This window comes from Tachypleus tridentatus, chromosome 7 (genome assembly GCF_004210375.1).
Source record: "Tachypleus tridentatus isolate NWPU-2018 chromosome 7, ASM421037v1, whole genome shotgun sequence".
Lineage (NCBI taxonomy): Eukaryota > Metazoa > Arthropoda > Merostomata > Xiphosura > Limulidae > Tachypleus > Tachypleus tridentatus.
In genome coordinates, this window is record NC_134831.1 from 40,561,727 (window position 1) to 40,581,586 (window position 19,860).

Sequence of the window (19,860 nt, forward strand, 5' to 3'; positions counted from 1 at the left end):
TACGTTTCAAATAAAGTTTCATTGACAAATTAACAATACAAATTATATTCTGTAAATATTTTAAGACAGAAAGTTATTTAGTGTATCCAGTTTTATAATTCTTAATTATTTATCATTATACTTTTATTATAGATATTATTTTGCATTCTTATTGTAGTGTATGGATATAGGACTACTTTTAATCTCCAAAACTGGTAGAATCTTGAGAGGTATTATGGGGTTTGTGACCAAAAATATTGTTATTATCGTGGGTATGAAATTGATGAAACAGCACATCTTAATGTTCATAATTAAGAAACATAAGAAAAGTATATGTAATTAGCTGATTTAATAAGGTAGCTCGTTGTTATTGGAAGTTCGTATTGATTCAGTAAAATTTAAATCTTTATATAAAACATTACCATCAGGAACGTGAAAACTCCCTCTGGACAACAGCACTATAAATGTATAAAACAAAAACAGTACAACACTTACACTGCATATCGATTCATGTTTAGTATCTAAATTAGAAAGGGGAGAAAAACTTGAACAGCACTTGTAGTTTTAAATGAATCACGGGGGCTTTAGGTACTTGCGTTGCTTTACCACCTACGTCTTACAATTAATCCATTAACAACATTTTAGTAAAATGTGTACATTAAATAAACTTATAAATATTAAGTAATAAAACCAGTAATGCTAATATAATGGTTAAAATAACTTATTAATCTACTAATGTAGATCAGTTAAGGTTTATAAATATGCAATAACAGTCAAACTTACTTTAAAATAATTTAATTACCTAGGGACTTACAACGCTGAAATCAAGCGTTCGATTCTCCACGTTGGACAGATAGACAAGTGTGATGTTGTTCTAATTAAAAATAAATATACAATATAAATCTTTTATAAAAATGAACAGACCTCCACCATTGTAATGCTTTAAATAATGTTATGTAAACATAAACTATAAGGAGAAATACATCTTTTTACATTTGGTTATTTTATATCATTATTTTTATATTTGGTTTTGTGGAATCGCACAATATCAACGTCGTTGTGATAAATTCTTGCATTTCTACATCGGAGAATTTTGAAGAAATTTAAAACTCGATTAACGGGACGTAATAAAAATCCTCCCATGTTTATCACCATCGCAACACACACACACACATGAACATAGTATGTCTCTTAAAACACTATGGAAGCGATCATAATTTAAATCAACATCCATCGTTGCCAAGGTCACTTTACTGAGCTGTACTCTTCGATCACGTGACTTCTGTTTGTTTTTGAGTTTACGCTCAAAGCTACACGAGGGATATCTGCGTTAGCCGTCCCTAATTTAGCAGTGTAAGACTAGAGGGAAGGCAGCTAGTCATTACCACCCATCGCCAACTCTTGGGCTATTCTTTTATCAACGAATAGTGGGATTGACCGTCACATTATAAAGCCTCCACTGCTGAAAGGGCGAGTATGTTTGGTGCGACGGGGATTCAAACCCGCGACCCTCAGATTATGAGTCGAGTGTCTTAACCACCTGGTCATGCCGGGCGTCTTTGTTATATAGCGTGTGTGTGCGTGCGTGCTTAAACTATTTTTATCTGATGATGATAAAATATTGGAAGATTTAAAATAAAATCGTACACATTCGTTGGGTAATACTTATCGAGATAATAACACCAAACAGAGGAAGTATTAGAGTGGCACTTAAAGCGTTTATTATATTTAGCTCTCAAAAAAGTACGAAAATATGTCCATCGTTATTAACGGACATGAACCATTTTTGGAAGGAGAATAAGGAATAATATTCTACATATGTCTACCACGCTCTATCAAGGTCCGATCATCATTGACTGAGTTATAGAGCAAAAATAGGGTGAAATTTAGTTTCCGCGTTAACAGTTAAGGATTTTTTTTTATTTTCGTGAAGTAGTTGTGACTGTGACCTTGATCCTTCAAAAGCTAGTCGCATCTGAGTTTAGTCATAGTGCAAATATGACAAACACACACACACACAAAGAGGTGTAAACATAACCTCTGTCCACCTTTGATAGGGGAGGTTAATAATGGTTACCTTCACCACCAAATGTTATGTTTTCACTCTTGTGTGTGTTTCATTAACACTGACCTTACGTAATGCCTAGACATTGTTGAGTGATTCAAGTGTTCCAACCAACCGAACTGTTGTGAACGTTTTCATAACATTAACCTGGTGAACAATATCTTATTGAGTGTTAGTATAGTGCAGATATTATGTGATGATGCTAAGCTTGAAAAATTCGAAAATACACGTTACTCAACTAGTAACGTTTCACCAGCACATTTCTATGTCATATATACCTAAACTTGCATATATTTATATCATTACTTTGAAAAGGATAAAATGTAGATGCAATATGATTGGTAGTTGTGAAGTTTCAAATGATATTTGCAGACAAAAAATGGTTCTATTTCATTAGAGTAACGGCATAAATGTAAAACAAAACAAAAACATCTGATTCTATGTAATAACAATTATTGTGTGAAATGTTTTTCTGGAATATTTCACTGTTGATTTAAGCATATACTAAGGTCAAGCTTTGCAGTATGATAACTAATATATTTGTAAGAATACTTACTTTCATATTCTAGTCCTAACTCACACAATCCTGGTATGTGTTTATGAACTATCTGACAAACTGCCATGTTTAACCATAAACTATTTTGGCATAGACTCATTTAATAATCAGAGCTTAAAAATTCAAAAAGGATTAGAATTAGTTTTCCAGCGAAGTATTAAGATAAGATGGACCAAGTTTAGAAAACAAAAGTAATTTACGAACGTGTAAGTACAAGCTGTAATATAAATATATCGAGATGAAACCGAAACTTCAATCAAGACGTGTGTCCAAACCAGCTTCATTGTAGTTGATTTTCATCTTATAACTCTTTCAGTTTATAAACGCATTCATAAGAAACTGATATTTTCCTAGATTTATAACGTTAAACGTGTTTGATTTTATAAAATGTAGTACAAAAGTATGTACGTTAATAAATGATACTATATGATTCCTAAGTGTACCAGACGTTATATAGGCCTAAAAGTATAACATTCGAAAATTTTTTTTATTGCTTTGTATTTGTAAATTTGCTTTCTTTATATCAAATAGAATTTTAAATATACATTAAAACTAAACTTTTAGGCTTAATAAATATCTTAATTTCACGTTAAAAATGTTATCAATAAATAATATCAATTGATATTATTAGGCTTTTGTGACATTGATATTTGTTATTATTTTACCACAAGATATATACACTACATGACCAAACTTATGTGGATATCCCTTCTAATTAGTGGATCCGGCTATTTCAGCCACACCCATTCCTAACAGGTACATAAATCAAGCATACAACCATGCAATCTCCATAGAGAAACATTGGAAGTAGAATGGGTCGAACTGAAGAGCTCAGTGACTTTCAACGTGGCACTGTCATAGGATGCCACCTTTCCAGTAAGTCAGTTCGTCAAATTTCTGTTATCTGTAAATGCTGTTATTGTGAAGTGGAAACGACTAGGAGCAACAACAGCTCAGCCACGAAGCGCTAGGCCAAGCAAGCTCACAGAATGGAACAAGCAAGTGCTGAAGCGTAAAAATCGTCTGTCCACAGTAGTAACAATCACTACCGAGTTTCAAACTGCCTCTGGAAGCAACGTCAGCACAAGAACTGTTCGTCGGGAGCTCCATGAAATGGGTTTTCATGGCCGAGCAGCCGCACACAAGCCTAAGATCACCATGCACAATGCCAAGCATCCGCTGGAGTGGTGCAAAGTATACTGCCACTGGACTCTGGAGCATTGGAAACGCGTTCTCTGGAGTGATGAATAACACTTCACTCTTTGGCAGTTTGACAGACGAATCTAGGTTTGGCGATGTCAGGAAAACGCTACATATCTGAATGCATAGTGCCAACTGTAAAGTTTTGTGGAGGAGGAATAATAGTCTGGGGCTGTTTTTCATGGTTTGGGCTAGATTCTGTAGTTCTAGTGAAGGGAAATCTTAGTACTACAGCATACAATGACATACTAGAGAATTGTGTGCTTCCAACTCCGTGGCAACAGGTTGGAGAAGGCCCTTTTTTGTTTCAGCATGACAATGCCCCTGTGCACAAAGCGAGGTTCATAAAGACATGGTTTGCCGAGGTTGGTGGGGAAGACCTTGACTAGCTTGCACAGAACTTTGACCTCAACCCCATCGAACACCTTTGGGATGAATTGGAATGCTGACTGCGAATCAGGCCTTCTTGCTCGACATTAGTGCCCGGCATAACTAATGCTCTTGTGGTTGAATAGGAGCGAATCCCCGCAGCCATGTTCCAAAATCTAGCGAAAAGCCTTCCAGGAGAAATCTGTTGTAGAAGCAAAGGGGGGACCAACTCCATATTAATGTCTATAGTTTTGGAATGACATGTTCAACAAGCACGTATGGATGTGATGGTCGGGTGTCCACATACTTTTGGCCATGTAGTGTGTGTGTGTGTCTGTATAACTTAAGCCTAACGTTAGATGTAGCTGTTGTTTTTGGGTGTGTCATTATTACAATAAAAGTGCTGTTACAGTCTGAAGCATATCATTATAACGCAAATTGTGTTATTTTCTGGTATATCACCAATGCTGTGTACACCGTATTGTTTTCTATTGCATACAAACAGTGGTGGATAAACCGTGCTGTATTTTAGTATATATCATCATTGTTGTGTAAACCATGTTATGTTCTAGTGTATATCATAATTTCTGTGTAAACCGTGTTGTCTTCTAGTAGACGCCATCACTGCTGTGTAAACTGTGTTATATACTAGTATATATATCATTGCTGTGTAAACCGTGTTGTCTTCTAGTAGACGCCATCACTGCTGTGTAAACTGTGTTATATACTAGTATATATATCATTGCTGTGTAAACCGTGTTGTGTTCTAGTGTATATCATCATTTCTGTATAAACCGTGTTGTGTTCTAGTGTATGTTATCACTACTGTGTAAACAGTGTTCTGTTCTAGTGTAAGTATTCTGGTTAGCTAACTAGTTTTTATCATTTAAAAATCAACACACTAGAAAGTTTGCTGCCTTCGTTTGAATACTTGTGTTGCCTTAACGCAAGCAATTAATATTTTATTTTAAACCATACAGCAAGGGAAACTTTTAAAAGCTAATTTTTATGACAGCATACTTGGGATGTCTTAGTTGCCACGTTTCCTGTTGTCATGGTAATTAAAATCTTTATTAACTTCCATCTCTCACAAACCCACCATGAAGATGGCGCTCTATGAACGAGTTCTAGAAAGTTACTAATTGCAACGTAAGCATACGAGCTTTTGGCCTCCTCTCCTTTGCCAAGGAATGTTATTTGATTAAACTCGTTGTTTGAAAAAAAATAATTTGTTTTTTTTCGTGCAGGTTAATTAACAACTGAATACACGAGATGTTTTACTAGCAACTGTTTGGGAATAATGTTTGCAGAGATTTCCCGTAGTTCGATTGTAATGTTTCCCAGATTGAAGAGCCATAAAGAGGTACTAGCCTCATTAGCTGGGAAGTGAGGCATTCACTAAAGGACTGGCACACGAAAGATTAGTTTGTACGTTGTAACTAGATTCAGTATTTAACATACCAGCGCTGTTGTAGTAAACAACTTCTGAGCGATCAGGTCATTGCCACAGCTAAACAGTACGGCACACAAACGTTTGAAAATGTAATTCTGTGAGATTGAATATTGAGTCATTTAAGCTACAAATACCGCATACATACAACGTAATGCACTGAATTAAAAGAAACAAGTTTTAAAACATAAGTTGTAGTTATATGTACCCTGAAAAAAATCACCTGACTGACCTTACTACTTCCTATGACCTTCAGCCCAGGTAGAAGCACTTTATGACATCTCCCCTAAACTATCACTTATCCTTTACGAGCTGGACAGATTACGTTTTTCGTTATTCTGACTTTATTTGGTTGTGGTATAACTTTTTATAATAAAATTGTGTGTTAGAATTTAATGCACATGTAACTCTTTTGTTTTTTCCTTTACTTCGTCGCGTGTTCGAGTCCCGTCACACCAAACATGTTCGCCGTGGGGGCGTTATAATGTAACGGTCAATACTACTACTACTATATATGCAAAAATGGCTCGTTTGGGTTGAGAAAATATTTTACATAGAAGAGCGAACAACGTTTCGAGCTGACGATGACCGAAGAAGGTCGAAACGTTGTTCGCTCTTCTATGTAAAATATCTTCTTAACCAAAACGAGCCGTTTTTTGCATATATATTTCTATACAAGTGGGTTTTCTCGACATCACTGGTCAATACTACTGTTCGTTGATAAAAGAGTAGTCCAAGAGTTGGCGGTGAGTGGTGATGACTAGCCGCCTTCCATCTAGTCTTACACTGCTATATTAGGGACGGCTAGCGCAGATAGCCCTCATGTAGCTTTGTGCGAAATTAAAAAAACAAACAAACCAAAACCTTAAGTTTAACTGGGGCTACACAAAGTGTAGTGGTTTACGTAACCCTATTGTAGAGTTGTAGCTCTTTGATTATCGTTTTATTGCCAAAAAAAAGTAATTAAAATATCATTTATTATTTTGAGAGAGTCTATCTTAACAGTGGCGATACAATTCAACTATTCGATTAGAGCAGGGGTGTGCAACATTTTTCGTCGGTGGGCCATATAACCAACTTCATCAATCAAGCGGGGCCACTTAAAAAACAAGCTTATTCGTGTACATGCACAATAAATTAAAAAAAATTCTCAAAATGCAAGCAATAATATTTTATATTTTTGCATGAGTGATCATTTTAGTGCGACACTTGAAATTTAGAGTCCTTGCAGAGCTTGTCAATATCAGCTTTGACAGAAGTGGTTGCCACTCTTAACTGACTGGTCAAATGTTCATCAGTCAGCTGATTTCTACATTTGGTTTTGATGAGCTTCATTTTGGAGAAAAATTGCTCACAGCAGTAGGTGCTACCAAAAAGGGAGGCAATTCTTTGTGCATGACGGGACAAATTGGGAAACTTTTCACGTACACAGAGTTTGTAAAAGTCTAGCAAACTGTTTTCAGAGAATTTCCTTTTAGTGTCCATGTCAGCCTGCAGTTCAATGAGTTCCATTTGGCAATCATCAGGACTGTCTTCCACTGCCAAATCAAAAGGTTGAGCGAACAATTTCAATCTAATTTCAGTTTGTCTGAAATCTGGAAATCTGTTTGCAAACTCATCACGCAGCTTTTGTACACTGGTTCCATATTTGGTGCAATCCAGATTAGGAAATTCCAGTTTCCTGGTTGCAAGACATGTAAAATGGGTCAATATGGCTTTTCTCAACTGAACCTGGAAAAGTTCCAATTTCTTCTCAAAAGCACAAATATGCTCAAACAACTTATTCACAAGTTGACTTTTCCCTTGTAGTTTTAAGTTTAAATCAGACAGATGCTGTGTAATGTCTGTGAGGAATGCTAAGTCATTCAGCCAGTTCTCATTGCTCAAGAAGTCCACATTCTGACGTTTGCTCTCCATGAAGAACTTAATCTCCTCTCGCAGATTTCAGAATCTCTTCAAAGTAGCAGCTCTACTAAGCCAACGTACAGCAGAGAAGTACAAAACATCTGAATACTCACTGTCCAGCTCATCTAAAAAAGTTTTAAATTGTCGATGATTTAATCCTCGTGTTCGAATATAATTTACGCATTGGACGACATTTTTCATGACTTCTGCAAAATCCAGAACTTTGGTGCACAAGCTCTCTTGGTGAATAATGCAATGGCTTACAACTACGTCTTGTGCTCCAATTGCAGTTAGAAATTTCTTGGTGAATCCATTTGTCCTACCTGTAATGGAAGGAGCACCATCTGTTGTAACACCACATAATTTATAAGGATTCAGTTCACACTTTTCTACAACCTTAAGCACTTGTTCACAAATATCCTGTCCTGTGGTTGTGGAGGAAAGGCTTGCCATATCTAAAACTCTTCGAAAACATCAAAGCCTGCAGTAACAGCTCTGATGAAAATGACAAGTTGGGATGTGTCATTGATATCAGTGCTTTCATCCAAAGCCAGACTGAAAGCTTCACACGAATTCAATCTCTTTCAAAGTTTCTTTGATGTCCTCTGAAAGATCTTTTGTCCTGCGTGAGACAGTAAAGCGGGAAAGGCTAGTTTGCTCCACCAAATATTTTTTCTCTGGACATGCATATTCTGTGAATATTGTTAAACAATTTTAATAAATTCTCCATCACTGAAAGGCTTTCCCTTTTCTGCCATACATTCACAAAGCTTAAAACTCAGTTTTGTCACCAGTTCTGAATTTTTCTTGAAAGTGGTAAAAACACCTTGTTGCTTTTCAATGGATGTTTTAAATGTTCAATTTTGTCCTTTCGTGCCTGACCAACAATTTCATCAAACTGGGAGGAGTGCTTAGTTGCGTAATGTCGCTTAATATTGTACTCTTTCATGACTGCAATTGTAGTTTGACAGACGAGGCAGACAACACCTTGATTATGTGGGACAACAAGATATTTTGTGCACCATTCACTGTTGAATAACCTTCCCTCATCATCAATTTTCGTTTCTTAACTGCTGACATTTTACTAGCCTTGAAATCAAAACAAAAATTATTCTCACGAAAATAGCAAAGTAGAAAAAACATAGAATTTATTTACACATGGAACCTCTTATGGACAGAAACACATGTTTCTAAATTGGCATCCCGATCATAGCCTTCCGGTACTTAAATTAATTGAGAATAGCAAAATACAGTGTGACCTCGCCTATTCGCGGTTCGCCATTCGCGGCCCCGCATATTCGCGGGTTATGCGCGAACTGCGTTTTTGTAGGTCACAGAGACTGAAAGGGCTTTTCGAGGAGATTTCTGTTGTATTTACTCAATCAAGCCGTTTTTATCAATTGTCGTCTTCACCAAACAAGATTGGACTGCTATTGGCTGACTGCCTCAGCTTCCCCAACAACGCAAACGGCAAAGCACAGCCCGGTAACGCACGGTACAATTTAGTGAAATACATAACAGTATGCAATATTGCTACATTATTACTGCATCAATGAGTATAAGTATCATTAGTGTTTGGGAAGCATTTCATATAGTATATAATCGCATACATATACGTTTTAAAACTGCGTCCAATATTCGCGGTTTTTCGCTATTCGCGGGAGGGTAAAGAACGTAACCCCCGCGAATAACGAGGTCACACTGTACATAGAATCAGATGCATCTGAAAGCAAAAATTTTAATAAATTCAGTAAAGTCACAACAATATGCTAAATAATAATCAATTTACCTTCAATCTCTTGTAGTAACTGTAAAGGTAATAAAATTTTCACCAATAATGAATGACGGACAGCAGAGGTTAGGGAAAATTGTCGCCAGCGGGCGAAGGCGAGGTTCAGGACATGACGTTGAGTCGTAGACAATAGTGCTAGTGCACGTCACCTATTCATGCCCTAAGGAGGCCGACCAATCGAATTCGGCCTGCTCCTCTCTAGCAAAGATAATTTTAGAAGTTTGTCGAGTCGAAGCCTGGGAATCCCGTAGGATCGATGCTTTTAAAAATATTCCATTTGCGTTGGATTACAGATCAGGCCACATGGTTAGATTACAACAACTAGGGCCACACTAAATGGCTTGGCGGGCCGGGTTGTGGCCCGCGGGCCGCCTGTTGCACACCCCTGGATTAGAGTATCCTTATAACTGGTGGTGGGTTTCGTTAAATGCCAACCATCCCTCTTGTTTACCATCTTCAATTTAAAGACAGGTAGGTAGCCCTTGTATAATTCTGTGGGGTGGGGGTGGGGATTTAATTTGAGCTTTTTTTTCTACATTCAAACCATTTTAGTTTTGTTTATTATCTTGATTTGACAATGTGCTTTTCAAAGAGTGTGCGTGTTTTTTTTTCTTATAGCAAAACCACATCGGGCTATCTGCTGAGCCCACCGAGGGGAATCGAACCCCTGATTTTAGCATATAAATCCATAGACATATTGCTGTACTAGCGAGGAGCCGTTTTTCAAAGACGAAGTATTTATAGGCTTATCACTTTCTTCATTTACAAATCGTGTTTGTTAAGAAAAAGTCATATAATCATGCTCAATTTGAAACCGTATGTAAAAAGAAAAGTTTTATGGGAATAATTTTCATTACTGATAAAACAAATATCTGTAGGTTCAACAGTCAGCTTTTACATAGAAACTGTGTTTACTGAGAAAATGAATTTGTAGGCTTAACGATAATTGTTAGTATGAAATTACATTTACTAACAAATGTACAAGGTTAATTATGATCTTTAATATTGAAGCGTATATACTGGTAGAACAAATAAGTAGGCTTAACGATTTCTCTTTTTAAGTATATATAAAAAATACTAGCAAAGTTGCGTGGCAATGTCCAATCCGAATAGCCCAGTTATTATGTTTCGCTGTTTTCATTTTTTTTCTTTCGTAGTACGGTCTGATAATCGCACATTCGAATTTGAACTGTACACTTGTAAGCGTAGCTGAGTTTGCGCAGATCTTTCTTACAGACGTTGATTTACAAAATGAAGAAACATGGTGTTGAAGTGATAAATATTATCCAGGAAAAAACAACAACACTGACAAGCGTGCGTGAGGAAAGTAAATATTTATCTAAGTCCATTATATGGTCCATTTAACCAACTGAATCTACCGGCGAAATCTACCAACAATTCATAGCGGATCTAGAGTTTCTTGTTTGATGAATTTTAAGATGCATTGCATTCAAGCGTTAAAGAAGCGATCGGAGAGCAACGTAACGACTGGCTTATTCGGATTAGGCAGTGCAAGACTGAAAAAGATAATGCTTTAAATGGTGCGTGGGTTGTCCCCTTCCACTGTATTTAGCTGTAATACAGAATAACATCGGATGGATGAAAAGGTACCCGTGTCTTACGCCCTTTTAAACATTACTTTTGTTTGACTTTTTATTACGCTACTGACCTTCTAGCTCAGTTGATCCATCATTTACGATATTTAGATGGTAAAATTGAAATGGCTGCTACCCACATCAAATCTGACCTTCCAAGATCTAGAAGGCCCTGCATGGTCAGGTAGTTAAGGCACTCGACTCATAATCTGAGGGTCGCGGTTTCGAATCTCCGTCATACCAAACATGCTCGTCCTTTCAGCCGCGGGGGCATTGTAATGTTCTGGTCAATCCCACTATTCATTGGTAAAAGAGTAGCTCAAAAGTTGGCGGTGGGTGGTGATGACTAGCTGCCTTTCCTCTAGTCTTACACTGCAAAATTAGAAACGGCTAGCGTAGATATCCCTGTGTAGCTTTGCGCAAAATTCAAACCAAATCGCATTGAAGAACACTAAACGTTAATTGTCGGTAAGCAGTCTTTTAATTTTATGTAATCCTAATTCAAACTGTATTTTATTAATACGTGTATAGTGTTTTTCTTTAGTTAATATGAAGTATCGTAGCCTGTTAATATCGAACTCAATCTTGGCGGCAAATAAAGTTTGAGATAATTTCGTCCTGACAAACGAGGAACGTGTTTTTATATATATATATATACACACACACACACTATAAAAGGATCAGTATGGTGTGCTGCCATATTTTACACCTGGCTACAACATAAGACTGTTTGTAACACGTGGCTCGTGAAATATTGGAGTCGTTCAAACTGAACTCCATGCGGTCTGAAACTTTCATTTCCGGCGAGACTGAGGTAATCATGAACACGTGCTGTTATTCTTTGATCTTCATGTCTGTTTGTCTGTGATAACTTTGTGAGAATGCACGAGTTTCCTTCGCGTCAGTGATCAAGCAGGTGACGCAAAATTATCATCTTCAAATTTCATTCAAATAACTTGAAACATCTTGACGAATTTTGTAACTTTCAAGGAACGTGTACGAAAATTTGGTAATTCACTGATCCAAATATGACTAACTAAAGTTTTATGTTAAAGATGAAAGAAGTATTGTATACGGCATATTTTTTATGTTTCAGAAAAAAAAAGTTTATTTAGTATCTTACTCATGGGTTTATAGATTTATACGATGTTTCTTTCATAACTTCTGTAATCCCCGACGAAGAACTATCAACCTAAAAGCTAGCTTCTTTCTTTTATACAGTCTAACTCATGACAAAGGACGATCTATTATATTATTATGCCTTTCAACTTCTGGCGACGGACTGTTCACTATTTCAAAAGCTAGTTTGTTTCGCTAACGTCTTTGCACTCCCTGATTTTGTCATTCCAATATGCTTCTCACTAAATTGTTACATTTTGTTGCTCATTTCCAATGTAAAATGGGTAGTTTTTGTCACGTTATTTATCATTTTACACAGATGTCAACTTCTCTGTCGAACAATGTAAACATAAATTATTTTCTATAAATAGCTGTCTGTTATTAAGCACAAAGCCATACAATCGACTGTCTCTCCTTTGTTCACTGTAGATATAGAAACTGCAGAGCCAAAAAAGAACCCGATGAACGATTTTTATGGTTTGAGAAAATGAGGTAAATAAATTAAAAACGCAGTGTTGATCATATTCAGCTCTCATACGAAAGTGTTTCCGTATGTCCGTCGTTATCAACGGATACTGATCACTTGCGAGAATAATGAGAAATAATTTTCTACATATGTCCACTAGAATTATTAAAATTATATTTTTCATTGAATTATAGAGCTAAAATAATGTAAAATGTTGGTTCCCGTGTTAACAGATAGGGTTTTCTTTTATTTTCCTGACCTCGAATCTCCAAAAATAATCATTTTTTCAAATATAAAGTGAAAGAAAAGGTAAATTCTTTTCGAACTAACTGCCAAATTCAGGGCCCGACATGGCCAGGTGAGTTAAGGCGTTCGACTCTTGATCTCAGGTTCGAATCCCCGTCGCACCAAACATGCTCGCCCTTTCAGCCGTGGGGGCGTTATAATGTGCGATCAATCCCACTATTCGTTGGTAAAAGAGTAGCCCAAGAGTTGGCGGTGGGTGGTGATGACTAGCTGCCTTCTCTCTATTCTTACACTGCTAAATTATTGACGGCTAGCGCAGATAGCCTTTGTGTAGTTTTGCGCGAAATTCAAAACAAACCAAACCAAGTTCAGTGACAAAAAAATCCATTCTCCTTTGTTAGATTTACATCCAATATATTTTGGATGTAAAGTATGTTTTATAATGAAAAACAGCAAATATGATGTATTTATTTATCTATTTGAAAGAATAGCCTTTTCTAGTGAACCATATCTTGTATCGTAAGAAGCAAAAAGTCGAAATATTTTTTCTGGGCTTTTAACAGATTTTGCTCCTAAAATCTGCAAAACTAGAATGTGTGCATATTATTTGGGGTAGATCTTAGATAAAGCAGTCTTTTTCTAACTTGAAGTTTTGTTAATAAATATTTCAGTATGTGTAATACTTGTCAAGTCTCGATTTTACTTATTTGTATTAAAGATAGCATATTGGACTATGATGAAACAAGTTTTCGTAAGAAATATAACGGGAGACTTGTATTAGGTATTCAAACATACTTGTTAGAAAATTATTCATGGGATGTAATTTATCATAAAAGACTATACGAGTAATTATCTGAAATTTGATCTCAAGTGTGAACACTGATTTGTAACTGACAGTTTGTGTATTTTTTATATGAAAAGTAATACGTTACCGAAAAATTGTAACAAATCTATATGAGGAAAATATTAGTTTTGAAAGGTAAATTAGTTTTTCTGAACCTAAAAAACTGCATGCTCGCATGCATTGAGCATGCTCTGTGAATAAATAATACTTTTGGTGTTAAACATAATTATATTTGACTACGAGGTCTGTTCAAAAAATACGCGGACTGACGTCATAAAACAAAATGTACTTTATTTAAAAGTTACAGGTCTGGGTCCCCTTCAAAGTACTCTCCTCCCCAACGCACACACTTATCCCAACGGTGTTTCCACTTGTTGAAACAGTCCTGGTACGCTCCTTCGTCGCATTTGCCTTAATCTCGGGAATCGTCTCAAATCTTCTTCCTTTCAAGGGTCTTTGAGTTTGGGGAACAAGAAAAAATTGCAAGGAGCAAGGTCAGGTGAGTAGGGGGGTGGGTGGGGAAGAAGAGTGATCGAGCGTTTGGCCAAAAACTCACGAGTTCTGAGGCACAAATTTCGCAGCAACGCGGTGCATTTTCAATTTTTCGGTCAAAATCTCGTAACAAGATCCAACTGATATCCCACACTCTTCAGCAAGCTCCCTGACAGTCAGACGTCGATTTGCCCGCACCAGGGTGTTGATTTTGTCGACGTGTGGGTCGTCAGTTGACGTGGAAGGACGTCCAGAACGCTCATCATCTTCAATGGACAGTCGACCATCCTTAAAACGTTCATGCCACTTGAAACATGCCGTACGCTTCATAGCAACATCACCGTAAGCCGTGTTAAGCATAGCAAAAGTTTCAGTTGCAGATTATCCAAGTTTAACACAAAATTTCACAGCAAGTCGTTGCTCCTTCAGGTCATTCATTCTGAAATCCGCCAAACGAAAAAATCGCATTTCACTTAAAACCGCGTAGCTAATACACAAATGAAGATATCTGCAATCGGGAAATGGCGTCGTAATCAGCTGATCTGTGCGAACCTAGCGACACCAAGCGGATTCCCCTGGAACCAACTGGAGCCGCGCAATTCAAACAGTCCGCGTATTTTTTGAACAGCCCTCGTATAATGCACATTATTGAAACCTTCATACCTCTATTTATGTAAAATCATGCCTTTTAATGTTATGTTTTAAAATGTTTATTGATAAATGTTGTGTTTGTTTTCACATAATTTTACACAAATTAGAAATATAAACTGCAACTGAAATAGTAATATAAACATAATGTATATAAGTTAATACAGTATAAATTAATGTTTACATAAATAGTATATTAGTGTATGTATCTTGTATATATTAGTGTATATATGTTTAAATCGTTATAAATTGACATGAGTTAAGTCTCGTACCTACCATTGCAAATTAGAAATAATGTGCTTTACCAAAACGAACTTTGTCTACAGGTTACAAATTTATTAATTTTAGACCCTCCATTTTATTCTGCCAATTTTGAGAGGAGACTGGTTGTTAGGCCACGTGACAACCTTTCCTGCCCTTCTTCAGGTTATCTTCAGGTTAACCTAAAACGGTCAAAAAGTTGTTCTGTATTTTATTTTAATTAAAGCTTTAATATTCGTACCAGCCATTTTTAGAATAAATTTTTACTGCTAGTGGGTTTCATGAATTTCTGCTATTCTGTTGTTTTAACTTCTTCCATTTTCATTGACCAACATATTTTCATTTCTGAACAGTTTGATTTAAAACTTTGTAGTGTTACATCTTAGATCAATATGTCCAGAGTCTTTTACGTTTTTCTGTTTTTTTGATGAGGCCTTTTTAAAAAATTGTATGGGGTCAAAGGTCAGACAACCTCAAAAATGTGTATTTTTGGTTCCTGTACAGTCATGTTTACAGCAATCAAGGTAAAAATTGCCTCAAATAAAAATTTTCATACACCAAACACATTGATCTAAAATGTTAGATAAGACTATTTGAGTCTTTTAAGGGGTTAAAAGCTCACTAAAAAGATACATAATATTTGGAGTTTTTAGTCTGTCACTTAGCCGTATTTTGACCAATTTACATAGGATATGTTACAAAGGTATGTTTATAAAGATCCAACAGACTTGTCTATTTTTAGCAATTTTAGGGGGTCAAGATGCCACAAAAAGCATAATTTAGGCTTTTTGACAATTACTCCATCATATTTCAGCCAATTCGCGTGGGCTTTGGTGCAAAGACATTTTTGAAAGTCCCTTTACATGTAAATACAAAATATTTGGATGTTCCTCTTTAGTAATTTCAATGGGGTCAAAAGGTTGAGTAAACCCATGATTTTAGGGATTTCAGTTATTTAATTAGCCTTATTTCGACCCGTTTACATGGGATTTGGTATAAAGTTGCTTTTCTACAGCAACACATATCTACAAGTAAAAATGCTGAACTTGCCCATTTTTCATAGTTATTGTGGATCAGTATGCCACAAAAAGAATCATTTTAGGATTTTTGACGACTACTTCTTTGCGTATCGGTAGACGTACTTGGGAATTAGTACAAAGACAACTTCTTGCAGGCCTCAAGCAATGATGTAGACAATTCGTAATTTTTCTCGTGTCAAGATTAACCATGTTGAGATTGAGTGTCGGAGGCGTTTTGGATTCGCCTGTAAATGTGGGCTTTTAACTGTTTTCAGAAATACACGACAACTGTCATCCTAGTCAACTTTAGTAAACCCAATTGAAATGCTTTGATGTTTCGATTTCAAAGACATCATAATGGTTTCATTATCAAATTATTTTTTGCTTGACTTGTTTATATAATATAGCACTTAAAAGCCAGAGTAATTTACATAGATCTCTTTAACTGAAAACTTTGATATTATCAATTTCTCAGTAGTTTTGTCTCAGGCGTGATCTGTTGGTCATCATGCTGAAACGAGAGTACATTCTTTGTGTTTCATTACCGCTAAATTTCACTTTGTTCATTTAGAGTAACCCAAATGTTGGCTGTACGTATAGTTGTTTAGATGCCGTCCCTCTGATTGGCTAGGTGCTTAGGGCGCTCGACTCGTAATCTGAGGACCGCGGGTTAAAATCCCCGTCACACCAAACATGCTCGTCCTATTAGCCGTGGGGGCGTTATAATTTATGGTCAATCCCATTATTAAGGACGGCTAGCGCAGATAGGCGTCGTGTAGCTTTGCGCGAAATTCAAAAAACAAACAAATCCATCTGATTTTTTATTTTAGAAATAGGCATGGCTAGCACGAATATTCAAATAAATAAGAAGTTAGAGCAATAACACCATCAGATCATTTTAGTTTCGCTGGTTCACACTTTCACAATTCAAACTTTTTATAAAAATATTGTTTCAACTGCAGAAAAGTGAGTTGAACGAAATAATTATTAGTCGACGTTAGTTTTATGCACTTCAGCTATCAGTCTAAAATTTGTACTAGAACTTCACCTAAGAGTAAAAGTATTTTTAGTTTTTGTCATTCGGATTAAAGACAGCTGATCTAGCAAAACTAGAGGGTAAAAGGACGTGTAGATACATAAATTTTGGTTAAGCCAGGCAAATTAGATTAGCAGTTTCTAGCTCAAATTTTCAAAATAATCATAAGGGTGAGCGGTTATTATTCATTGCTAACTTTGAAGCTCAGGTTTGCTAAATTTTATAATTTCCTTAATCTAGATTCCATGATGTTACTATAAAGAAAGTTATTAACATTGTTTTAGAAAGGGAAAGCTACCACCATATATTTTGTAGATTTTTGTTTATTTTGTAAAGTATACGTTTGTTCCAAGTAATAGGGGCTGCTTTGCTAAAGCTAACATTATTTACTATTGAGTGTTACTTTCTTACTAGTTATAATTTGTTGTGTGTATTGGAAAAAGGTTATGGTAGTTAATCAAACACATCTTAGGTGTGAAAAAAGGTGCAATCAAAAGATGGACCGAGCGTGACTTAAAGTAATGAAACTAAAATTGGCGGCCAAATTTGTAACTACTAATATAGCATCGGTAATAATTTTAAGCAAATATTCGTTCATTATTTAGCTAGGCCGTGTATTTTTGTTCGTTTGGTGGGTAAAACAAAATATGCGGCCCAGTTAACAAATAATTTATATTTTCTGTAATATTCTTATCAGGGCTATAGGTTTGACCGACAACTTTGATTTTATTCTTTTAAGTCACACGCTTATTTTGTATTTGGTCAGACCTTTTTTTTCACACCTAAGGTGATTTTAAGTAGATTGTATGAAGCTTGTATAAACTTTAGGCCTTATTGTCGTCTTTCAGGCGCCTGTTGGAATTTATATTGAGAAGTAATTGTATTGTGTTATTTATAAGCCAAGGAAAGGCAAAGAATTATCTGAATGTGTTTTCTTGCATGTTTGTTTATGTTACTGAAGTAATTTTTTTGAGAGTTAATATTATAAACGTGACAGTTTTACTTTCATATTGAACAATGGATGTTAAACGTCGTTTACTTTTGTACTCGAATGCAAATATAGACGTACCAGTTGGAATATAGTTTCCATGTGAGTTAGCACGCACACACACACTGAATGACTGACGCATATTGTTATTTTAATTACATATATGCGTCTAAGCTCTACTAATACTAGTAACGTTAGCTCTCAAATTACCTGCCGTTGTTGCTTGGTCTGATAGAAAATAGGACTAGTTATGTAGATTGATAAGTACGATAGTAATATCAGTAGTCTAATTGTATTTATAACATATCCAATAAGATGCTGTAAAGTACCAAAGACAACATCACAATATATGACTAAGCCCGTAAGATATATATTTTACGTATGCCTAGCTTATTGGATTAGAGCTTTTTACAAAACGTTCTTTTCTTCGTTTTAAGTAAAGAGGAAGTTATAATAGGTTCAACAACCAAGTTCAATTTGTTGAAAGTTACACTACCATAAAGTTTCTAGGTCCTTATAGTACGGGCCTGTTGGATAGATAAAATAATACAATTTAGTGTATTCTAATAGTTTTACACTATTTTTTGCTGAGCTTTAAAGCTTCTCAAGACATGTCGTGTAGTTTGTTAATTCGACTGATGCCAGTTTGTTTGTGAGTGCTATGATAATACACAAAATCGGTATCACTAAAGTAAGTCTACTAAATATTACTCACTTTACGCTCAATAGATATACTATAAGTTAATGATAGATCTTAATTGTGTAAGAGAGGGATCTAACAGTTAGGTTTAATATTACGCTGTTTTTGAACGACTTTTTAGATCAACTGGTAGGAATTAACTGGTGAAATTTAATAAAACTTTGCTCTTTTATTTGTTTTCTATAACTTCTTAATGAATAATCATTCTAAACACTTGTTTTCTATTGTAATAAGGAAAAACATCGCATTTGTAATATGACGTCACGCGTATTTCAGCCAATTAAACTCTGTGGTTTACACTTTATATTCATTACTCCCATAGTCGTGTATTGTAGAAAGAAAGTTACTGATTACCAGTTATAGCTGTTGATGTTACATTTATGTTTCACAGGACTAAAGTCACCGATTGCCAGTCATAGCTGTTGATGTTATATTTATGTTTCACAGAACTAAAGTCACTGATTGCCAGTCATAGCTGTTGATGTTATATTTATGTTTCACAGAACTAAAGTCACTAATTGCCAGTCATAGCTGTTGATGTTATATTTATGTTTCACAGAACTAAAGTCACTAATTGCCAGTCATAGCTGTTGATGTTATATTTATGTTTCACAGAACTAAAGTCACTGATTGCCAGTCATAGCTGTTGATGTTATATTTATGTTTCACAGAACTAAAGTCACTGATTGCCAGTCATAGCTGTTGATGTTATATTTATGTTTCGCAGGAAGAAAGTCACTGATTACCAGCCATAGCTGTTGATGTTATATTTATGTTTTGCAGGAAGAAAGTCACTGATTACCAGCCATAGCTGTTCATGTTATATTTATGTTTTGCAGGAAGAAAGTCATTGATTATCAGTCACAGCTCTTCAAAGCTGAATATTTAAGTAGAGGTGGCAACCCAGATGTAACAAATCTTAATGATTTTGTCAAAGTTATAAGGTAGGAATTTTTTACTTCATTAGACGAGCCAAATGTACATCATATGACAGGAAATAAAGGATTTTTTTTTTCTTGAAATTACATCTAAATTAATTTTTATGAATATGTATTATAAAAGCTAATAATACAGTAACAGTATATGTAGGGAGAATGACTATCCTATTTCTAGTATTTTGTGAAAACAGT

General features: G+C 35.6%; 1 protein-coding gene across 3 annotated transcripts in view; it reads left to right on the forward strand.

Moving 5' to 3' along the window:
* Positions 1-19,860, forward strand: part of LOC143255502 (tectonic-2-like) — a 100,255-nt gene that overhangs the window by 69,058 nt on the left and 11,337 nt on the right. For all 3 annotated transcript variants that reach the window (XM_076511257.1, XM_076511259.1, XM_076511258.1), the window contains exon 10: positions 19,570-19,674. In XM_076511257.1, coding sequence (XP_076367372.1) covers positions 19,570-19,674 — 105 coding nt within the window. The remainder of the gene's footprint in view (positions 1-19,569; positions 19,675-19,860) is intronic.